At 26.3% G+C, this 11461-nt stretch overlaps 2 protein-coding genes across 2 annotated transcripts; one reads left to right on the top strand and one right to left on the bottom strand.

Annotated features, from left to right (window-relative positions):
* The first annotated feature begins 849 nt into the window (after window positions 1-849).
* LOC100868395 (E3 ubiquitin-protein ligase RNF10) lies at window positions 850-5469 on the top strand. Its single transcript, XM_012494543.3, has 12 exons — window positions 850-1260; window positions 1703-1875; window positions 1961-2187; window positions 2292-2382; window positions 2539-2723; window positions 2829-3021; window positions 3095-3229; window positions 3335-3542; window positions 3646-3897; window positions 3988-4162; window positions 4642-4976; window positions 5112-5469. Exons 1-12 carry the CDS (start codon window positions 1191-1193, stop codon window positions 5195-5197), a joined length of 2130 nt encoding a protein of 709 aa, XP_012349997.1. The 5' UTR covers window positions 850-1190; the 3' UTR covers window positions 5198-5469.
* Window positions 5470-6097: 628 nt separating this feature from the next.
* Hsc70-4 (heat shock protein cognate 4) lies at window positions 6098-10342 on the bottom strand. Its single transcript, XM_012494544.2, has 3 exons — window positions 10201-10342; window positions 9873-10087; window positions 6098-8194 (listed from the first exon to the last, which is right to left on the bottom strand). Exons 2-3 carry the CDS (start codon window positions 10075-10077, stop codon window positions 6447-6449), a joined length of 1953 nt encoding a protein of 650 aa, XP_012349998.1. The 5' UTR covers window positions 10078-10087; window positions 10201-10342; the 3' UTR covers window positions 6098-6446.
* Window positions 10343-11461: the final 1119 nt, after the last annotated feature.

Genomic DNA, 11461 nt, shown 5'->3' with positions numbered 1-11461 from the left:
AAAAATGAAAAAAAGAATATATAAGAATTTATCAAATATTTTTTTGTGAAAAATTAAAAAATATATTTATTATTTTTAAATTAATAAAAATAAAAATAAATAAAAATAAACTTATTTTTCATATTTTTTTGTTTTCATTATTATCGAGCGAATATATAAAGAAAAAATTTATTCCAATATCTTTTAGTAGGATCTTTTACTAGGATTTTATGAGATATATCATTTATCAAATATACATTTTAATAAAATAACTTATTGCTTGATTTTATCTGTAATTTATTTATTTACATTAGTATTTATATTTATTCTTTGAATTTTCATTAAAATTATATTAAATAAAGATAATCAAAATTTGTATTTGCAGAATGATTTCAGAATATTTTCGTTTTTTAAGTTCAATAATCAATTATTAATAATGTAACGGTTCAATGATATAATAGTTCGAATATAGATGAAATAGCTAGTTAATTATGAAAAAAATATATTAAAATTATATGAATATATTTTATATAATTTTAAGCAATCGATATCTGAAAAAATTTCATTATATAATAATATTTACAATATATGTATCATATTAAAGGGAAATATAATAAAATTTTTTTGAAAGATAAGATGATTTCAAGTGTATTGAGTTTATCATTATTAAGTTTTCGAACAACGGAAGTTGAATAAACTGTATTATTCGTTAGTATCTTTTTAAAATTAAAATATATTTTATATTCTATAATATTATATTATTATTTGTATATATTTATAGAAATAGAGAAAAAAAAGCATTCAAGTTAACAATCTTATCTTATTACATGAATATTTGCAAATTGTTCGAGTTTTCGATTGGTATTACGTATTACATCCGCTTGCGCAAGTCATTAGTTTCGTCGCCATCATAGCGACGAGATCGCGACCGCTTTTGGCCGTTGTGCCAGGAATTGGGATAATCGTCGTTTACGGCGAAAAAACGAAGCAGAGCTTTTGCTCTGTTACACCCGTGTTTGTGGTCAAACTAGTATCGTTACATCGGCCGTGGATTATCGGCATCTCGAGGATTTTTTCTTCACCTTTGACGATAACGAAACATGGCTTATTGAAGAAGATGAAGGGCCTGCAGAAATACATTGTTTCTCCATACGGAGGAAACCGTAGCCTCAATCACTCTGGAATTCAGCACGAATACATTCGTGCCAGAAATGGAAAAAAATACAAAATTTCCGCAATCCTCTGCAAAGGGGGTTCCTGCTGATTCTAAAAAGACTCAAGGTGCGTCGTCCCAATGTCGATAACGACGTCATCATTTCGCTAACGTCTTATGTGTATACTTAATGCAAAAAAAAAAATAACTTCTATATCTTATGACCTTAACTTTTTCAAATTGTTTTCTTTTAGTTTCTTTTAATTTATTTATAAACTATAAAATATTTTAATTATGAAATGAATTAATGAATTTTTTAATTACATATGAATTTTTAATAATATAGAAAATATTATATATTATTAATATATATAGAAAACTTCAGCTTAAAGATTTCTAAATGTAAAAGATTTAATTAATTTATATTTAAAAAATAATAAGTTTATAGTTTATTGTTTAGTTTAATAAACTATTTTATCTGTAACTCTTATATAAATTAAATAAATAAATTTTTTTTATTATTTAATAGATTAGGACACAAATTAAAATAATAAATTATTATTTTTGTAGATGTTACAAACAAATCTTTTCCAAGAAACTCACGTCGACGTGAACCAGCAGGTGCTAACAGTTTCTCAAAATTTGAACAATCAAAGAAGTGTAATGTACAGAAAACAAAAAATTTTGATAAGAGACCAAAACCTAAAGGACAATATCATGGCAGTTCAAAGGAGGATACCAAGGTTTATTTCAATTATATAGAATAATATTTAATTTATATTAAATATTAAATAAGATTATTTTTAAATTTAACATTTTAATTTTTAGGTAGTGCAAACAGAATTAGCTGAGCCTGGCTCAGTAGTGGTCCAAGGAAGTAAAAAGCAGAACTTGAATCATCTGCTGAATTTTCATTATGAACCACGTGAAATGCAAAGTGGTTCAGGTGCATGGAGTCATGGAAAATCAATGAAGGGTTTTTCTAGAAACAGTAATAGATGGCTTCCACCAGTACAGCGGCATAAATACAACAAAGAACAATTTTTACAAGCCAGGTACCTATATTATATTAATATTAATAAGAATGTGAAATAAATAAAAGTAATATAAATAGATATGAATAGATAATTTAATAGTAATAAATTTTAATATTTTTTAGCTGCCAATTTGTTGTAAGTGCCAATGGGAATTACACATTATATCTAAGTGATCCTGATATACTAGTTGATTGGAGATGGGTAGAACAAATTGTAAGTTATAATATATATATTATAATTATTATAATATATATTATATTATATATTATAAATATAATATATAATATTATATTTAACATATTTAAACAATTTTTTTAATTCTATTTATTTTAGAATACAAATGATAATTATAAATATTCTATTGTTTAGAAACTTCACAGTTCTGAAAGCTTGTCATGCCCAATATGTTTATGTCCACCTGTTGCTGGAAAAATGACACGTTGTGGTCATGTTTATTGTTGGCCTTGTATCCTTCATTATTTATCACTTTCTGATAAATCTTGGCGTAAATGTCCTATTTGTTATGAATCTATTCAAAAATCTGATTTAAAAAGGTAATTTATTTGAATGCAAATAACATTTCAAAATAAAATTTTTTTTAAGATTTTAATGAATTTTTTATTTTTCTTTTTTTTTTTTTTTTTTTTTCTCCATTTCAGTGTTAATGAAGTCACTCAAAGTACATTAAATTTAGGAGATACTATTACTTTACGTTTGATGCGTCGTGAAAAAGGATCTCTACTTGCAGTGCCCGTTGGATCTGTAATCCAAAATCCAACAAACTTTTTTCCTGTTTCAGATATTATTAGCAATCAAGTATATTCAAAACTTCTTATTGCAAATACAAAAGATGTAAGTTTCTGAAATTGTCAAAAATTAAGTTATAAAAATTTAATTATGATTCATATTATAAATTATAATTCAGGTGAAAAATATCATTGAATCAGAACGTATTCAATTGCAATTAGAACTATCTGATAATCCTGATTCTCCAGAAAATTGTTATATCGAACAGGCACTTGAAGAACTTTCAAAAAGAGAGGAAGAATTGTTACAAAAGGTGAAATTAATTAAACTTTTTCCGTTTTTAATCTAAGGCAGTATAAAAACAATTATTTGTAAATAGAATTTTTCCTCCATAAAATATACTTTTTTTTTTTTATAGGTAAAATCAGAAACCATTCTCACAAATGAAATACAAACAGGAAATATCAACATTGAGAAAAGTTTATCTCAAGATAATGAAGAAACAAATACTATAATAAATAAAGATGTGAAAAACGTAGATGAAGAAATATTAAAATCTACAGAAAATTCATTTATCGGCGCTCAATCAACCTCGGGCATAACAAAATTCTTTTATTTCTATCAAGGTTCTTATTTTTTCTTTAATATTTAATTTATTTTATTTGATATATTTATTTTTATTTTTTTTTTTTTTCGTTTGATATATCTATTAAAAATATTAATTTTTAGCGGAAGATGGACAACATTTATATCTTCACGCAATGAACGTCAAGATGTTAGAAATGCAATATGGTAATCTTGAAAATTCTCCGCATATTATAACAGGAAAACTCTTAGAAAAAGAAGGAGGAAGTCTTACAGAAGATCTAAGGCGTAGATTGAGATATTTATGTCATCTGCCATTGACTTGCCAATTCGAGGTAGCTGAAATTGAATTAAAACCACCTATTGTATCAGAAGAGGTTTTGTTTTCATTTCGAGGTAATTTTATAATTAGATCTGTACTTTATTTCCATTTTAAAATCAATTATAGCATTATGGACATTTTAATATATATTATTGATTTTATAGATCAATTAGCATTAAGACACAAACGTAGACAACAACGAGAACGTGAAGAAAGAAAAAGAGAAAAAAAGATTACTGAAGAAGAAAATAAACGTATGGGAAGATATCCAACACCTATTGTACACATTGATTCACAGCGACATTTTCCTCAATGGCAACCAGAATTATTATTTTCCGAGTACGTAGTTTTCATTATTTCATTATTAACCCTTTCGCTACGGGCGATTTCTTTACCGCTGAATGAACCACCGCACCAAAAATGCGCACGGTGCTCGAGAAAAATTATCAGCGGCTGCGTTTACGTCTTGTTGCAAACCGAGTTACTTTACTGTTTATTGGAAAGAAAATTGATAATAAAAACAAAATATTAATGCTACATTTCCAGAAAAATATATTCGATATGCAATAACTCTAATCGCTCGTCATATTGTACAAAGGCGGCATTTTGTACTGAGCGACTATTAGTGAGTCGCTCGTAGTAGCGATAGGGTTAAATAAAAGTAATATTAAATATATTGATTAATTAAAGATTAAAAAAGAATATTTATTAATAATATATGTTGGCATATATCATATATTTTATAATGTACATTATAAAAAATTGAAATTAGTTTCAAAATATATAAAAAAATCTAAGCGAAATATATATATTTATAGAGAAAATGTTCCATCACCACCAGAATCAACAACGACTTCAAGTATAGCTAGTAGTCCATCTTTAAGCACTTTTGATGAAATTGTTACATCCAAACAAACGGACATCCCTCAGGAATCGGGACCATCATTTGCGGAAATGTTACGAAATACCGGCACTCGTTTAAAATCACAAACAGTGTGGCCATCAATTAACTCCAATCATGGAAAACCATATTCTAGTATGACTGTTCAATCATCCTCGAAAAACACCGAAGAAGAGGATTATGTCTCAGTACCATCATACAGTCAAAGTTTTGGCGATGCCTTAGCAGCCGCTTTAGAACAAACAAAGTTAGGTAAGTAATTTTATAAAATATTAAAGTATTTTAAAAGTATATTAATATATTATCTATAATAAAAGTTTTAAAACATAGAATTGAAAGTTTATAACATTAATGATCTATTTATGATTTAATTATTTTATTTTTCAGAAACAAAAAAAAATGGAGGTGGAAAGAAAAAGAAGAAAGGAAAATCAACTATATTGTTTGCAACTACTATGGCACATCAATCTTAATTTTTTTCATACTAATTCTCGCACTCTATGTTATTTTTTAATTTTGCAATTGAGTTATTTTACTATCATGTGTTATATTTCAGATTAATTTGGATATACATTAGAAAATTTGTAAAGTTCTAGTACAAATCATAACATGTAATAATATATTATCTATTATTGAATTTTTATCAGTGTATTATCAAATTAAACAAATGTTTTCTGTAGCAGCATACAAATTTGAGTCTGTTATACATGCAAATAAAATTTAATTTCATGAAAATTAAAATAAATATATAAATTTATTAAATTTATACGTACCTTTTAAAATAATTTTTTTATTATACTTATATATTGTATAAAAAAAGTTACTGTATATTGAACAATTTTGAACATAATATATTCTATATATTATATAACTACTATAACTAAATTATATAAATATTATAACTAAAATTAGTTTTTTTTATCAAGTTCAACTATTTTAAGCGAAAAAAATGTTTGTTTTTTCTTTATTTTCAATTTTATATAATCATATTTTATATCAAAATTGAATTAGAATGAACGATCTTGTATCATTTGTTAAACAAGAATGAATAATTTTGTTTTCATTTTACGCTTTTGTTCGTTTCGTTTAAATGTACCATTATAGATCCATAAAATTGTTTTTTTGTTCTATTATGAAATTTTATAAATTTTATAGTACATTTCAAAATTTATAATAAAATAATTTAGAATTATTGCGCATTAGGTACGTTAATATATTTAAACTAATAATTGTATAGTTTTTCTTCAAACAATTCAAAATTGATTGATAAAAATAATCAATTCGATATATTTAATTAATAAATTTGATGATGAAAGTTGAAATTTAATAGGAAGGTAAGAAAATAAATTAAAAAATAAATTAAAAAAATTGTATAAGTTTCAAGGATTGTTTTATATTTTCATAGTTTTTTGAACATAGAAAACCAACAACTGATCTTTTTTATCCACATTTTCAAAATATAAGTACAATAGTTTTTTTTTTATGTTTATTGTAATCTGTAGGAAATTACTAATGAAATAAATTATTTGTCTAGTTTTACAGTAGAACAAAATAAATAAATCAGAAGTGATTTTTACAATGATATAAAAAAAATTATAAAACCTAGATAAATTATATATTTAGGAACGAAAGACCGAAGCTGTCTAATTCTATGTTCTTGAAGTTGTTATCCTTTGCATCGGAGTAAATCATGGAGAGGGCAGTGGCAAGCGAGTAATCGATTTAATCGACTTCTTCGATGGTAGGTCCAGATGCACCACCACCAGGAGCACCACCACCAGCTCCTGGGAAGCCACCAGGCATTCCACCAGGCATTCCACCAGGCATCCCACCAGTGCCCTGATACAGTTTTGTGACAATAGGATTGCATATAGCTTCTAATTCTTTCTGTTTATGTTCATATTCCTCTTTATCAGCTAATTGATTAGCATCGAGCCATTTAATGATATCGTTGCATTTATCCAGTACAACTTGTTTGTCACTGGCGCTGATTTTATCTTTCAACTTCTCATCTTCCACTGTACTCTTCATGTTGAAGCAGTAAGACTCAAGACCATTCTTAGCTGCGATAGTTTCTTTTTGTTTTTCGTCTTCGCTACGATATTTCTCAGCTTCGTTGACCATCCTTTCGATATCTTCTTTGCTCAGACGGCCTTTATCGTTAGTAATAGTGATTTTGTTCTCTTTACCAGTAGATTTATCGACTGCAGAGACGTTAAGGATACCATTGGCATCGATGTCAAAGGTGACTTCAATTTGAGGAACTCCTCGAGGAGCTGGAGGAATGCCACTGAGCTCAAATTTGCCTAATAGATTGTTATCTTTTGTCATAGCACGTTCTCCTTCATAGACTTGAATCAATACTCCTGGTTGATTATCAGCATACGTAGTGAAGGTTTGAGTTTGCTTTGTTGGAATGGTAGTATTTCTCTTAATAAGAGCAGTCATAACACCACCAGCAGTTTCAATACCAAGAGATAAAGGTGTTACATCAAGAAGCAATAGATCTTGTACTTCTTCAGATTTGTCTCCATGAAGAATGGCAGCTTGCACAGCAGCTCCATATGCCACAGCCTCATCAGGATTGATAGACTTATTCAATTCCTTTCCATTGAAAAAGTCCTGCAGAAGTTTTTGAATCTTAGGAATTCGCGTGGATCCACCAACCAGAACGATATCGTGAATCTGAGCTTTATCCATTTTAGCATCGCGTAATGATTTTTCTACTGGCTCGAGTGTTCCTCTGAAAAGATCAGCACAGAGTTCTTCAAATCGAGCTCTGGTGATCGATGTATAAAAATCGATTCCCTCATAGAGAGAATCAATTTCAATGCTAGCTTGAGTAGACGAAGACAGAGTGCGTTTTGCACGCTCACAAGCTGTTCTCAAACGACGAAGAGCGCGTTTATTTGCAGTTAAATCTTTTTTATATTTGCGTTTGAATTCTTGTACAAAATGATTGACCATACGGTTATCAAAATCTTCGCCGCCAAGATGGGTATCTCCTGCTGTTGACTTGACCTCGAAAATGCCATCTTCAATGGTTAAAATTGAGACATCAAAGGTGCCACCACCAAGATCAAAGATAAGGACGTTGCGTTCGCTGGTAGTTTTTTTATCTAAGCCATAAGCAATGGCGGCAGCGGTGGGCTCGTTGATAATACGTAAAACGTTTAAGCCCGAGATGGTACCAGCGTCCTTAGTTGCCTGACGCTGCGAGTCGTTGAAGTAAGCAGGTACAGTGATCACGGCATTACTGACAGTTTTTCCCAGATATGCTTCAGCTGTTTCCTTCATCTTTACCAGGACCATTGAACTCACTTCTTCGGGGAAGAAAGTCTTCGCCTCTCCTTTGTAATATACTTGAATCTTAGGCTTACCACCATCATTTACAACGGTAAAGGGCCAATGCTTCATATCAGCCTGAACAGTGGGATCTTCAAAACGACGACCAATAAGACGTTTGGCATCTGAAAAACAAATACAATTTAAAAAAAATTTATCGATATATTTTTAATTAAATTATATCATATTTAACATATTTTTGATTGATAATATTATTTTTGATTTGTAATTTTATGTCAAACATCATTCAAATTTATAAAAATTCTAGCAAAACTAGATAATATGTTCTTATTGATAAAATGCCCACCTACATATTTTAATCATATAATTTGCAATATATAAACATAAGCAATCAATTTGAATTAATTTTCCTATCACAAATATGACAAGTTTTAAATATTAAGTTATAAAATAAAATAATTTTCAGTTTTCCTACGATTTACAATAGATTTTCAAGAGTAAAAAATTTATTTTTAAATCATTTTTTATACATTAAATTAATCCATATATTAAAACATTATAATACATCTTATATTGTTAATAATTATTTTCTATTATATTTCCTTCATAAACGAAAAATATTTACAAAAAAAAATGAATACTTACGAGATTTTAAAAAGAAAATAAATTATCGAAAAATGTATATCATGTTAATTTTTTTCAAAAATGAAACGTCTAGTTTTCACTTATTTTAATATCTTTTAAAATTTGAGATATTTAATAAATTAATATTTAATGTTATTTATTGTTTATATTATTTATAATTTTTATGAAATAAAAAAAAATTTTTTATAGATATATTATATATATTTTTAAATATATTAATGAAATCAATATAATACATATTTGTGATTTTTAATAAGAGAAAGTCTTTTCAAAATAAAGTTTATACGATAACCGGAGAATGTACTTAATATGGCGTCCTAGGCATTATAGTAGAAACTTTTATAACTGCGCTTGCGTATACTATACATTGCTGATAAGTTAACATCAGGAAAAAATATAAAGTCCAGTGAAATAAGCCAATAAATATATAGTTGAGTCACACCTATTCTTATAATTTATAATTGGCTGAATTCATCTATTTACTACCAATAATATATATCATAATGTATTTAGGGAGGCAAATGGCTTACCGCCCTTATTCACAGAATGCCAACTTATCAGCAACATATAATACATATAATATTCTAACATATTTCCAGTATACATATTGACCTCATCATTTATATATTTAGAAAGTTTTTATTCCCATTTTCAAAATTGCAAAATAATAAGTTCATTTTGAAAAATTTTGTTAAAATATTAATTCATTAAAAATGAAATATTAAAATACTAAAATAGTGAAAAAATCAATCAAAATAATTTAGAAATTATGTTTTTAGAAACTAAATATTAATAATGCTTTAATTCAAAAACAATACTTATTATAAACATTTTTATTAAATTATTATTATAAAATTTAAAAAATGAAACAACTATCAAATATTTTAAAAACATATCTATAATGCAAATTTTCATGTTAACTTTATAAAACTTTCATTGCAAATTATTAAATCATAATAATAGTCTAAGATTTAAAAACAAATTTATTTTTGTAATTATTTTAAATTTAAAATTTTTATAAAGAATTTTTAAAAAGTTTTATTGAATAATAAAATTTAATAAATATATCAAAAATATTTTTAAAAAATTTAAATAATTTAATTTTAATATAAAGAATATAAAAAGATCTTCTAAATTCATAGAAAGTATAATAATTCAATGTAAATAAAAAAAATACTTTGAGAATAATATACTTACCGAAAATGGTGTTGTTGGGGTTCATGGCAACTTGGTTCTTGGCAGCATCGCCAATTAATCGTTCAGTTTCCGTAAATGCAACATAGCTAGGTGTTGTACGATTTCCTTGATCATTAGCAATGATTTCTACTTTTCCATGCTGGAATACACCAACACAGGAATAAGTAGTGCCAAGATCAATACCAACTGCAGGTGCTTTAGCCATCTTTGTTTTTCTGTAAAAATATGAAATGAAAATTTAATTTATAAAAAAAAAATTCAAGATTATTTCCAATATGAATGTTGTATCAAATATTACAGATGTCAAACAAAGGTAATGGAAACACACCTTTCTTCTTTGTTCGCTTGGTAAAAATTCGCTTTGTAAAAGTCGCTTCGTAGGACAGAGAAGAAGTTCTTCGATTGACGATTCGCAACGTGAGTGAAGAGCCTGCATCCGGCTCTCTGTATATATTACCTTCCCAGAGGACGCTTCTGGAATGTTCTTCCTACTCTAGCACATTCTATCAACCAATCAGAAACTAGTTTCTATTAGACTTCAATGATTATTGGTTATACGCCACGAACTACGTGTATCAATAGTGGTATTTTATTTGGTTATCGATCGATCCAAAGGTATTTCATATATAGAAATATTTAAAAATCTCATTCTTTATACTTTGATAAAAATTATTTTAAACTTTTAAAATTATTTTTTATATTACTGATATTCAAATAAAATAATTTTTTATGTAATTTTGGGCTGGAACAATAAATAATACGGAAGTAGATCATAAAGAACATTAAAAAAAATCTAGTTACTACTTAATTTTAGAAGGTGTGTAGTTACACATACATATGTATACATATATAAAATTTATATCTATGCTTGACTATGAATCGCACGTTTTCAAGGTCCCATAATTCCTGTAACATCTATAACCTTTATAATGCACGTGTTCAATTTTTAATGATGTAATTCTTAATATAAGTAAAATAATTATTTTTTTACATATTATCATTAAAAAATCGATATTTTTTTTACAACAATAAATTTAATAATGACTATATAAAATAATAATGTTTGATATAAAGTTAATATCAATGAATCATAACAATATATCACTGACATAATAATGAAACGTATTAATAAAGATTTTATATGATTCATAAAAAAAAAAAAGTATATAGAGATATTTTAATAATTTTTAAATATATATGTATTTAAATCGAAATAAATCGAAATTTTTATTATTTAATTACATTTAAATAGAATTTATTATCGAATTTTACTTGAAATAATATAAAATTGAAGACAGAAAACATTTATTTATATAAATTTTTCTATCTTTTAACATGATTTCATAAAATTTATGAATTTTTTTGAAATCTGTATTTCGTGTATAAAGAACATGTACGTGTATATTTTGCGTCAATGTGACGCATGTCTTACATGCTTAAATATATGTGTATATATAACATTTACACACACACACATATATATATATATATATAACACTTTAATACAAAAATTAATTAAAAATTATATACATTAAAAAAGTTTAAAAAATAAAAACAATAAAATTTATACGTAAATGTATTTAAATAAA

The sequence above is a fragment of the Apis florea genome, unplaced genomic scaffold, assembly GCF_048593485.1.
Source record: "Apis florea isolate Af1SG1 unplaced genomic scaffold, ASM4859348v1 contig_3496_pilon, whole genome shotgun sequence".
NCBI lineage: Eukaryota > Metazoa > Arthropoda > Insecta > Hymenoptera > Apidae > Apis > Apis florea.
This window is presented reverse-complemented; position numbering and strand designations above follow the sequence as displayed.

Bases quoted from the DNA above. Each gene is read 5' to 3' on its own strand.
- LOC100868395 (XM_012494543.3), top strand. From the start codon at position 1,191: ATGGAAAAAAATACAAAATTTCCGCAATCCTCTGCAAAGGGGGTTCCT. The intron at 2,383-2,538 runs GTAAGTTATAAT...TCTATTGTTTAG, and splicing joins GGAGATGGGTAGAACAAATT to AAACTTCACAGTTCTGAAAG. The intron at 3,022-3,094 runs GTAAGTTTCTGA...ATTATAATTCAG, and splicing joins TTATTGCAAATACAAAAGAT to GTGAAAAATATCATTGAATC.
- Hsc70-4 (XM_012494544.2), bottom strand. From the start codon at position 10,077: ATGGCTAAAGCACCTGCAGTTGGTATTGATCTTGGCACTACTTATTCC. The intron at 8,195-9,872 runs GTAAGTATATTA...TTTGTTTTTCAG, and splicing joins CCCCAACAACACCATTTTCG to ATGCCAAACGTCTTATTGGT.